Source organism: Beta vulgaris, chromosome 7 (assembly GCF_026745355.1).
Source record: "Beta vulgaris subsp. vulgaris cultivar EL10 chromosome 7, EL10.2, whole genome shotgun sequence".
In the NCBI taxonomy this organism is placed as follows: Eukaryota; Viridiplantae; Streptophyta; class Magnoliopsida; order Caryophyllales; family Amaranthaceae; genus Beta; species Beta vulgaris.
This window is the reverse complement of record NC_079208.1, coordinates 37,483,744-37,496,245: the sequence shown is the minus strand read 5'-3', so window position 1 is coordinate 37,496,245 and position 12,502 is coordinate 37,483,744. Positions and strand designations below refer to the sequence as shown.

Genomic DNA, 12,502 nt, shown 5'->3' with positions numbered 1-12,502 from the left:
GCGGAAGGTTCAAAAATCCATTATAACTACGATGCCAACCATGATAACAAACAAAAGGAAATATTAATAAAATCTAAAATAGTATAAAAAATTGTGGGTAGTCAGTAATTAGCTATGACTTTTTACCCCCAAGAATACATTTATGGATAGTTTACTTGCATTTTTATGAGTATTTATGAGGTCAAAAACCTTAAAATCACTAACGTAGATCAACGATGTAGATTAAAGCATTGTAATGGTTATTGCTGAATAGCAACCACTTAATATATATACAAGGATTCTAAGGATTTGATCATGAGATTTATTGCATTTAAGGTCTCAAGTCTGAACCTGAACCATCTTTCTAGTGGGCTGAGGTTTGCTTGGCTGGTTATTGAGCACACTGTTCAACTATTCAATTGATATACGTAGTATGTGATCATAGGATTAATTACAGAATTAGAAAGATAATGAGACTTCTTTTGATCCAATCTTTGTTCATGATCCACTATTAAATCGTTCTTGTCATGGCAATGTGATCAGTTGGCTGCTTTCTCTAATTGACATGTTATTGTTATGTGATGCAGAAATGTTCATTACAATGCAGAAATGTGAGCACCTGTCGTTCAATTGAAAGAGAAGGAACAAAATAAAAGGGAGTGTACCACAGCTGAAAATGTCAGCCAAGACAAAGATGAGAATAGGTGGTTGGCCTGGTGGTGTAGTACCTCGGCATTGCTAGTGGCTCGGACTAGTATTAGATTAAAGTTGTTGTATTAGATTTTAGTTACAATGTAATTATACTATTATAGTACTAAATTTTGGTATTAGATTGTAATTATATATATTTAATTTAAATAAAATTCTCATTTGTTTAATTCTGAATTTTTGTTATTCTGACATTGTTCATTTTGAAATAATAATTGAAAGTTAATAACATGAATTAAATAAAAATAAGGAAAATTTGTCAGAAACCACCTTTTATAATCACTTTTTTGTGAGAAACCACCTTTTAAAAAAATTTGGTTAATTAGCCACCTTTTTTGTTCTTTTTTTTGTTGGAAGCCACCACTTGCCGGAATCCGGCGTTGACCTTGATTTTCCGGCGTTGACCATCAAATTTTCGCCATTTTTTTCCAGATTTTTCGCCATTTCTTCCACCTAAGATGTCGGGGGATGCGAGGGAGGTGATGGGCTTAGGGCTGGGAGGGTGGGGATGGTCGTGGGGGGGTGTTTGCCGGCAAGTTGCGAGGGAGGAGGGGGGTTGCCGAGGATGCGAGGGGGGAGGGGGGGTTGCCGGGGATGCGAGTGGGGAGGGGGGAGAAAGATAAAGGGGGGAAAAATGGCGAAAATATGATGGTCAACGCCAGAAAATCAAGGTCAACGCCGGATTCCGGCAAGTGGTGGCTTCCAACAAAAAAAAAGAACAAAAAAGGTGGCTAATTAACCAAATTTTTTTAAAAGGTGGTTTCTCACAAAAAAGTGATTATAAAAGGTGGTTTTTGACAAATTTTCCTAAAAATAATAAAGTAAAACTTTGGGCAAGTGAAAGCTGATAATGATGGGTCTATTTGAGCATTTGGTTTCAACATTTAGCATCCGAAATTTCATCATTAGCATCCGCTTGGAAGGTTGGACGCTAATTAGCGTCCGACACTAATAATCAGCGACCGCTTATAAGCGGACGCTAATTAGCATCCGATTGTCGGACTCTAATTAGCGTCCGCTTATAAGCGGTCGCTGATTATTAGCGTCGGACGCTAATTAGCGTCCAACCTTCAAGGCGGTCGCTAATGATGAAATTTCGGATGCTAAATTTTTAGCGTCCGTTTGGCGGACGCTAATTGGACAATTAGCGACCAGGGGTTTTGCATCAGCCTTTTAGCGTCCGTCATCGGACGCTAATCTCTTTAGCGTCCGATCCCGTGTTTTTAGCGTCCGATTTTGGAGGACGGAAAAGGATGACATTCTTGTTGTGAGCTCTAGTATGTTAAACTGTATTTTCACTAGATTTCCAATTCTTTGACTACAAACATGTAAATATTTGAAATTAGTAAATGATGATAAATCACATATATTATCTCCCCTTGTTTTATATCATTACTAGCCTTTTTTGCACGCGATGCGTGGTTTGATTTTTTTCGAGACAGAAATTTGGTTTTGTTCGACATAAGTAAGAGCCAAATTTGAGCATTAGACATATGAAGTATTGTTTTTAGTTGCAAAATTTGATTGGTTTAGTCTCTATCACTTAAGTCTTTCACCATTTTTTTTTTTACATTTCAAAGTTAAATTCTATGAACAATATAGAAATTTTATTGTATTTATTTATGATTTCTAATATTATAATTTTTTAGTTTATTTTTGAATTAAGTACACTACTTCATAGATTGTGAAGACAATGGACACTTTGATTTCAAGTCAAAATTTTGTGAATATTTTCGTGAGTATGTATTGACGAGTGTATTGGTTGTAGTTTGTAAGTAAATTTTTTAGTTTTGTAAAGTTTCCTCATTTGAGCGATTTGTATAATGTAAATTATGCAATTTAATGATTTTAGTTGACTTGTGAGTGATTGTTATAATTTTATTTTCAGTATTTTTGTTTGAAGCCCCCTTTCATTTGTAAGTGAATTTGTAATTTAAAAAGGGAATGGGGTAAAATAGTCTCTTCATTAGGGGACAACATAACTCCCCTCTTCCCTTATATAATAGAAATAATTATACACAAACAATAAGAATATAAAAAAAATACTAAATTAACGTACAATATTAATGAAGCAAGAAAAAAATACCAAAAATAGAAAAAAAAACAACAAGTGAAGAAAAAAACTTCCTAAAACGCACTTAAAGACATATAAAAATGATATTCATGTGCATTTTTCATCATTATTTCGGGGAGATAAAATTTTTTTTGTCTCCTACTTATGTACTCCCTCCGTTTCCTAAAGATCTTCCCACTTACTGTTCCTATAGATACCAAGGAAAATCAAGTTGTGTGTGGCATGGTGTGAGTAAAGTAGGAGAGAGAAAGGGGTTAAGATAAATAAACAAATAAAAGAGGTTAAAGTAGGAGAGAGAAAGGGAGTAAAATTGAATTAATAATGTAATGATGGACCATATGATAGTGACATGAGAGGGTAGATAGGGAAATTTGTTTTGCCAAATAAGGAATAAAGCAAAAGAGGGAAGATCTTTTGGAAACACCCTTAAACGGAAAGAGGGAAGATCTTTAGGAAACGGAGGGAGTATTAGGAGACATATAATTAATGTCATGAGGAGGAAAAAGAAACCGGCTATAAGAAATAAGTAGAGTCTTATTTTCCTAAAATTCTCCTCAAAAGAAGAAGATGAGGGTGGAGGACGGTTGTGTTCGGCGTGGAACATGGTGGTCGAAAAGTTGAGGAAGAAGAGAAAAAATAATTGTGAGTTTAAAAAATTGGAAGAAGATAAGGGATGTGTGGTGAAAATGGGAATGGGTAATCTGCTTTTATAGAGGGTTATCCCTAACTGTGCAGTTTATCTACATTTAAAGATATACAATGCAATAAAATTTTAAGATTGGCAAATATATATTAGAATATGTTGGTAAAATGATAATCTAATATATGTAACTACAAATGCAAAAAAAAAAAAAAAAAAAAAAGATTAGAGACAATAATATATAATAGTGTTCTGAATGTTTGTTCCCTGCATACATATAATATTATTGCACATATAAGAGATAATAACTTTATCACTTTACTAGGCCGTCCATATAGGCGGCAATTTCAAAAAAAAAAAATTAACCTGTCCATATAGGCGGTTCAAGAGCAAAGAAAATAACGTAAATAAAATGTGTTTGCCCTCCATGAAAGTGACGTTATTATCAAATTATTTATTTTGTGGGTTAGCGACATGGTGACGTCTACTAGTTTCTTCCCGTTCATCTCTATCTCTTTTATTACTTGGTGGGGGTTGATTTTCAGTTGGTGGTATAGGAGGGTTATTGTTGGTATTGAGAATAAAGGTTTGTGGGTTTTCTCTGGTATGAGTATTTGTATCGTCGTTTAGGTTACTGGGTCGGGGCTGTATTACAGATCTCCTCGTTGGGTTGGTAGTGAATGCCACATTGTTTCGCTCTTTAATTTTTTTTCGATAGCAAACTCGTGTTGATAACGTGTTGTGAAGCAAAGGGAATCGAAAGATTATAGAGTGAGAAATAACATAGAAGTGATTCTTTCTTCATGTCGTTGTGTATTACCACTTATGGCAAATGTCATATGTATACTACAAATAATATACTTCAAGTTAACATATACTTCCTCTGTTTCTAAATAAGTGCAACATTTCTTGTTTTTACGTTTGTCAATGTATTATTTTAACCATTAATATCTTCAATTATCAATAAGTAAAAATTATAAAAAGTTGATATCAAAAAAATTCACATTCAGACGAATCTAACAAGATCCCACATGACTATGTTTTTCCTAGAATGTAAATCACCAAAGCTAATTAAAGTTCAAACTGTGAATAGTAAACACTATGCAAATGTTGCACTTATTTAGAAACGGAGGAAGTATATTATTCTAGCATTTAAGTTTAGGAAAAACTTACCATTCATTAAATATTTAAATACATTGCATTTATTTTTGACTTCATAACATTAACCAATTTGTCAAATTGACCATTTTACATAACCCCTCGTCCGTCGTCACCACTCTACCAAGGGCTCCCGAAAAACCCTAGTCTCTTGACAATCGACATGCTTGCAGTTTGCTAAGCCCACGCACAACGAAAGTAAGAACCATCAAACAACAGAGATGTGGAGATCCATAGCATCAAGAACTTCCTTCACCGCAACTTTTGCACGAAAATTATCTTCTTTTCAAAACCCACCATCTCAGGTAATCCACAATTTCCTAATTTCATCATCTTATTATTCACATTTTCCATCCAGGCAACATCTCGGAAAATCCCCTCACCAAATTCACAGCTTTTCATCCCATTCTTCTTCTATAAGTGAATTTGAAACTGAGAATCATGATTCTACTTCTTCTGAGGAGGTAGAATTGGAAAATGGTGCGGGTTTTGTTGACACCCATGATGTTATTTCTTCCAAAGAATTTAGATTGACTCCTGAATTTGATGGGAATGATGAAAATAATGATTCCCAGATAGTTGGTTTTAGCTCAAATGATCAGGAATTAGAAACGGGGGAAAGGGTTAGTAGTGAAGGAGTTTCTGAGATTGATTTTGAGAAATTGAAAAATGTGGAGTCTTTGCTTCAGAATGATTTAGACGGGTCTTTCGAATCGAGTCTTGATGGTATGCTTTTGACATTGAATGAGGAGTTTGTTGTGAGAGTGCTCCAAACCCCACTTGTTCCTGGGGATAATTTGATTAGGTTTTTCAAATGGATTTCGAGTCGAAATGATTTTAAAGTGACGACTGTGGTTTTAAGTGAGCTTGCCCGTGCTATCTGCAATGATCCTGGACTTAAAAGGATTGATGTTTATGCTTTGTGGGATTTGGCAAAGGAAATTGGTGAGAAGGAGAGTTGTGTTGTTAATGCCGAAATACTCAATCAGTTGATAGCGGCATTCTCGAAATTGGGCAAGGGGAAGGCTGCATTTGAGGTGTTTGGGAAGTTTGAGGAACTTGAGTGCATCCCAAATGTGGAATCATATTATCTTACTATGCAAGCGCTTTGTAGGCGGTCTTTCTATGACTGGTCTACATCAGTTTGCCAGAAAATGCTCGATGCTAGGATGCTTCCGGAGAGTGAGAAGGTTGGTGAACTCATCTCTTTGTACTGCAAAGGCCATAGGTCTAGAGAGGCTCATGTTATCTATCTTGCTGCAAAGGAGCAAAACAGACATCCTCCTCAGAAAGCTGTTAATTTTTTAATTAGTTGTCTGTCAAAGGTGGACGATACTGTGAGCTTAGCGCAGGAGATGCTGGTTGATTTTTCCGGTGATGTTCGTAAACATGCTATCAACCCGTTCTCATGGGTCATTCGTGGTTTGTGTAGGAAAAAGGATATTGCAGGTGCAAAGAAGTTGTTCACTGAGATGACAGTGAAAGGCCCACCTCCTGGGAATGCAGCTTTTAATATCATCATCAATTCTCTCTCTAAAGCTGGAGATTTGGACGATGCCAAGGAGATGATGAAGCTTATGGAGAGTAGGGGACTTAAGCCTGATGTCTACACTTATAGTGTCATAATTAGTGGTTATGTGAAGGGTGGTATGATGGAAGAAGCTCGTAAAGTCTTGTCAATGGCCAGAAAGAATCATCCTAAGCTCTGCCCTACTACTTTCCACACGCTTATTCGAGGGTATTGCAAACTTGGAGAATTTGACAAGGCTTTGAAGTTGCTGAGCGAGATGAAGGATTATGGAGTTGTACCTAATGTAGATGAGTACAATAAGCTAATCCAATCACTTTGTTTAGAGTCTTTGGATTGGAAAACAGCAGAGAAGCTGCTGGAAGAAATGAAAGAGAAAGGCTTGTATCTTCCTGGTATTACCCGAGGTCTAATTAGTGCAGTGAAAGAGTTGGAGCAAGAGGCAGTTGGGTCTGAAAAAGAACATGCCAAATCATAGTAAACTGTTAGCAGATCATGGAATTTGATGCAACTTGAAATGGCTGAAAACGCATTTGTTCCTTTTCTTGTGGTAATTTTTCATATGTTTCATTCTTTTCCTTCCTGCGTGGTGATCAAAATTTTGAGATTTTCGGCATTAATTAGGATGTCATTAAATGTAGAACTGTTGATCGTGTAGCACAATGTATTCCTCTATTTGGCTGTTACGCCACTTGGTGTGTGGCAGCTAGATCTGTGAGGAACTTGGTGCTTATATACATACATGACAAAAATTAACGGGAAGATTTGCTCCTGTCTTTAATGACGCAAACAATAATTTCTTTATGTATTAATAATAACTTCTTGTCCAATGCTGCTGAGGCCTTTAACTGTTTTTCTTCTAGTTGAGGGTGCATGGGGATGTCTTTGAAGATTTTATACCCGCCTTTGTTTTAGGGATGGGCAATTGCGGTAGAGTTATGTAATTTGAAATCTCAAGAGTTACATAATTTAAAGTTTTCTACAATGTTATTCATTGCTTCCAACACCTTGTCAATTGTTAGGTTTTCCCTAAGGCTTTGTTTGGTAGGAATGATTTGGATGGAAAAGAAAAGAAAGGAAAAGTAAAAACAAACTTTCTCATGTTTGGTAAAAGAAAATAATAGGGGTTTGATTGGAAAGGAGAGGAAGTGGAAGGAAAAAAATACTCTTAAATCCTTACTTTTCTTTCCTTCCAAAATCGGAGGAATTTGACGGGAAAGAAAAGAAAACTAACAAGCTTTTTACCTATGTTTTCTTTATTTCCATCATTTCCTTTCCTTTACTAATGACAATCAAATATGTGATTCCGCTTAAATCCACCAATTATACCAAACATTGAAAACTACAACTACTTTCTTTTCTCTTCTTTATCTTTCTTTTCCTTTCTCTTCCTTTCTTTTCCTTTCCTATACTAAAAAAAAATACCAAACAAAGTGTAAATTTTCTTGCTTTTGAATTAACATACTACCTCCCTAACATTGTTGATGTTATTCTTTAACAACGTATTTGGTAGAAATGATTTGGAAGGAAAAGAAAGGAAGTGGAAGGAATTTTGTTACTTTCCCATGTTTGGCTCATTAAAATCTTTTTAAGTGAAAGGAAATGGAAGGAATTGAAAGAAGAAATTTTTATTTTAATTCATTTTTACTTTATTAAAAGTGGGGAAATTTGGAAGGAAAGAGAAAAGTTATACCAAACATGGAAAGTTAAGGTTTTTTTTTTCTTTTCTCTTCCCTTCTTTTCCTTTTTTTTCTTCCCTTTCTTTCTCTTCTCTTCCTTCCCTTCACTAAAAATGAACAAAAAAAGGTTGTCACTTTTTGGGTTAATGTTGGAATTTACTTACAAGAAACATTAATGAGATAGTTTTGAGCTTTGGATTATAAGGGACTTACCAAATCTGATTTTATTGCTCCACACAATATTTTCTAAATTTAATAACTGCTTGTAAGTTGTAATTTCATCTTATTTGACAGGATTTCCATAAATATTCAAATCATAATACAAGGCTATACTTCAAGATTTCATAAGAGCTTGTATTTTTGGTTGATTGTAAGATGTCAGTTTTCTTGTTGGCATTCTGTTCAGCAATTATATCTCTTAGTTATCATTTCTTTAGTTTTAATGTTTTACATTATTAAATTTATTTTGATATGATTAATTTTTTTGAGGAAACATATCTCTTGTGATTCCCTTTCTTTATTAGTTCCTGTTGTGCTTCTCGACAAACTTCTCTCTTTGAAAGAAAGGAAAGCTTATGCTGTCAAGTAATTGTCAATAGTAATAATGCAGTTCCAGCTTGAAGAACCACAAGAAACAACTCCCAACCCGTCAATGAAGTCAGGTACACATTTTCACTACATAAAACTTTAAAGTCATGCATTTAGATGTTTAATGCATAGAATTTCAGTTATAGGTATGCCAACTTAATCTTATAGATACAGCATGTAAATCTTTTAGATACACTTACCATAAGTTTAGGTACATCAGGCACATATTGTCAAGTATTTAATAGTGCGTATATGTTATATCAGATAAAGAATGCAGCAGGATTTTGCATGTTAAGTTCATTGCTACATGTTAATGGAATTGCCTTACCCCCCTTGCATATTGAGCCTCGTCATTTCTGAGAGAAGGCTTGTATTACTTTTTTCTCCCGTGGTTGTAATATGTGTTTACTTTTTCTCTCTTGCATAATACTCGTTTTCTTTTAATTGTTACACTTTCCTCTTTAGTCCGTTTTTTTAATTGTTATACTTTGCTCTTTATTCCGTTATTTTAATTGTTACACTGCTCCTCTTTCCTTATAAGGTAACTATCAACATCGACTTTTTCTTTTATTCTACCTCCTATACCCGACCTCCCACTTCATTATCAACAACTTTTCTCTCTCCTATATTATTATATTGCTTCTTTTACATTTCCCAAAACCAAACATTCTCTTTTTGTATTTCCTCCTTGTTTTTTGCACTATTCTCTTGGTTCTCCTGCAAAAAGAAGTATAACAATTAAAACAAAACAGAGGGAGTATGTGTTTACTAATCCAGACACAATACTGCATTTTGTGCTTGCATTCTTTTCCATATCTAGCCACCACTACTGTCCAGTGTCCACTGTACATGCACATATTTGATTACCTCAGGCCTCTGGACACTTCTTGATTATACTCTATCATAGCATATTTGATTTTTTGGTAGAAGTCGAAGGACTATAATACAGTTTGTACTGAAGGAGATCCATTTAGTGTCTCATCTTGTATCCCACTTCCTTCTAATTTTGACACTACATCAATCTAAAATTAACTACTTGCTATACCTACCCCCTTCGGTTTTTATTAGTTTACCCGCTTTTTGGGGTATAGGATTTTAGGAGAAATAGGTATGTGGGTCATAGAAGGGAAGAGAAAGTATTAATTTATGGCAGAAGTTAATGTTGTGGGTCAAGAGAAGTAGAGTGAGAAAAACTTTTTAGTAAAGATAATAATATAAATTGGTCGGACCATTTCAAAAACATTAAAAAAAAAAGATGTGGGTAAAGCAATAAAACAACCCAGAAAGGAAGGTGGATAAACTAACAAAAATCGGGGAGAATAATTAATAAGAGTGTGTGAGGTGTCAAGATGAGAACTACTTGAGACACAAGATGAGCCACCAAAGTGGGGTGGAGGATCCCTGCTGGTATCCTGACAAAGTCCAGCTCAACAATCATTTGCCAGTTCCAATGACTGTTACACCCTCTGTTACTGGAAGATCTCAACTTTTCGTTTTATGAAGTTTTTACTTTACCTTGTTCCACTTTTAGTAAATTCTATGTCCACACTTCCCGCATGCCGTCACATGCGAGACCGATATTGGTCCATGATCTCTACCCAACTTTTTCTCGCCTGCCCAAAAAGTTGAAATAAACGTATGTACCCCCTATCACCCCTTTCTTTGGTTACTGTTGCAATGGTAACCAAGCTGATCTTCAATGACTGGACCAAGTATAACCTTCTCCAATGAACTCATGAAATCCAGCTTGATTGTCACAGAAAATATACTGGTTTTACAAGTATATTACAGTGTTTAGCCTCGATTGTAAAAGCTGTTGCAGAAAAAATTTCAGAGATGCCACTGGATTATGAAATCCCTAGAACTTGTCTGATCATGCATCAATTGAAATTTTCAGCTCGAAGGAAAGTGAAGGGTGGTTTCGTTAGGCTCTGAACTTTGCGTTGATATTTTGATGTCACTCTCCCTGGCATAGGTGGTCAAATGGGAGGGTTACGAGTCTCAAGACTATTGAGGATGCTGGTGAACACTCTTTGCTTGTTTAAAGGATTCTAAGGTCACCTTACATATCTAACAGATTTCTGGTTTGCATGATTCCAAATTTGCATATCGAGAAGAAAAGAAGAAATATATTGCACGAGTTATATGTGCTAGCAGATACTGGTTTTTCATGCTCAGCTTTTTCTCGAGGATATTTTACCATGCACTTATGTTGACGTAAATCCTGAAGCTAGAGTTATATGTTTGAACTCTGTGTTTAAGATAATTTGTTCTATTTGAGTTTCTTGCTGGTTGTTGGGCAATTGAGATTCCGTATTGGTGAAAGCTAGATTTACGATGGTGTTACTTTGTTGCACAACTCAAAGCTATCACATCTAACAGTTTTCTGTTGTATCATGATCTAAAAGTTTGTGGTATATAGGAAAATAGATACTGGTAAATACTGGAAGATAAGATACGTAATAATCAACTTATTACTGATGCACTTGTTTTCTGTCTCTTTGTAGTTTTATTTTTCTTGAACAAAAGGATGAGGATGGCATTGAACTTTTCTGTGGAGAAGTCAATGATGAAGGCCGCTTTTTTATTGTGGACCTCATTTTGATCGGAAGTACTTATAAATTACATACGTCTGGTATGGTTGGTTAGGCTATACATTTTCAACGGAAAATTATGATTCTTGAAAAGATATTTTTTAAGGAAAAACACAATTATAGCTTAGTTTTCCTTTGTTTATTTCCTTGCTTGAAAAGTTGGGGAGAAAAGGAATAATGTAATGGAGGAGGATGGATGGGACTGCAGGACTATGGAGCACGGGTACTTTTTTTTAGATCTCGTACCCATACTCGATACGATACAATACGTATCCTCTATGGGTACGTGTAACCATTCCTAAAATTTCAAAAAAAAATCGTTTTTCGTCTCCGTATCTGAATCCGAACTCGTATCCGTATCTGACTCTATGCAACCATGCAGTGGGAGGAGTATGGATGGAAGGTGTGAGGAATAGGATGGAAAATGTGTGTTACATTCTTTTGAAAAGGAAAATGTTTTCCACTTGAAAACTATTTTCCACTAATTAAAAAATTTATATCTACGAGGTTTTGGTTCAGTAGGGTCTTTCATCTTACCTATTAAAAAAAATTAGTTAAGGATGTACAAAGTATCTCGATAGAAATGAGACTCACATAAGTAACTCTTATCATTTTAAAATGGTTATATTCTTTTCGGGCCATAACTTGAGAATTTGGATATTTCATAGACATCAAAGTACCATCATGTGAGATCTTGTTTCTATTTACATCTTCTATAAATATCACTGGTCAGTTATGTGCAGTAAATACGTTGATAAGCAAGTGTAAGCACTGAATCAGGTTTAAAGAAAAATCACTGGTCAGTTATGTGCAATAAATACGTTGATAAGCAAGTGTAAGCACTGAATCAGGTTTAAAGAAAAGAACATTTTCTTTAATTATTGAGTTCAGTATTTATTTTTATTTTTTGAACGGTAGTTCAGTATTAAATTAGTAGGGTGCCATTGCCAATTATGTACAAAACCCATTGGTTATTTTTCATGAACATGAGAAAATAAATAATGAGGGCCCAAAAGTATATACTCAGAATCATTTATTGAAATAATGCAGCACACAAAAGTTCTGTACTGCTAAAAATCTTGTTAGTGCTGAGTGGCAGATGCATGTACTTTCAGCATCACGAATCAAGAGATATGATCTAGGCCACAGATCAATCCTCATTAAAAAAAACTTTAAATAACTAATGAGAAGACAAAGCAAGCTATGTGCTTTACAGTTAATTTGATGCTTCTAGGATCATGGGTTAGTAGATATCATATTCAAGTGTGAGTACGTATGATTAGCAATTAAGCAATGTTTGATAACAAAGATTGGAGGTGACAAAGCTTTACCTGATACACTTGCTCATTGTCTATGCCTTTCTTGAATTTGTTTAGCTAAAAAACATGATTGCCTTGCTGGGTTGATCAGCACTACATTTTTATATAAACCGAGCAATGACATCGTAACTTTATAATAGAGCTGCTTAGATCATATACTCATGTTCATGCCTGTGGCCTATGGCTTGTGGGATGTAATTGTCAACATTGTCAAAACATGATTACGTCCAATTAA

The 12,502-nt window shown here is 35.0% G+C and overlaps 1 protein-coding gene across 6 annotated transcripts; it reads left to right on the top strand.

Moving 5' to 3' along the window:
* The first annotated feature begins 4,624 nt into the window (after window positions 1–4,624).
* On the top strand, window positions 4,625–11,911 carry LOC104899304 (pentatricopeptide repeat-containing protein At3g02650, mitochondrial). 6 transcript variants are annotated; one of them, XM_048634194.1, is made up of 4 exons: window positions 4,625–6,637; window positions 8,061–8,143; window positions 8,377–8,428; window positions 10,862–11,911. In XM_048634194.1, the coding sequence occupies exon 1, from the start codon at window positions 4,781–4,783 to the stop codon at window positions 6,563–6,565; it is 1,785 nt and encodes a 594-aa protein (XP_048490151.1). In that variant the 5' UTR covers window positions 4,625–4,780; the 3' UTR covers window positions 6,566–6,637; window positions 8,061–8,143; window positions 8,377–8,428; window positions 10,862–11,911. The 6 variants fall into 6 exon arrangements, with proteins under 6 accessions (XP_048490151.1, XP_048490152.1, XP_048490149.1 ...); XM_048634195.1 differs by having other exon boundaries at window positions 8,291–8,428; XM_048634192.1 differs by lacking the exon at window positions 8,061–8,143.
* The last annotated feature ends 591 nt before the right edge of the window (window positions 11,912–12,502 follow it).

What these genes read in the sequence shown, in the direction of transcription:
- LOC104899304 (XM_048634192.1), top strand. Translation starts at nt 4,781, where the DNA reads ATGTGGAGATCCATAGCATCAAGAACTTCCTTCACCGCAACTTTTGCA.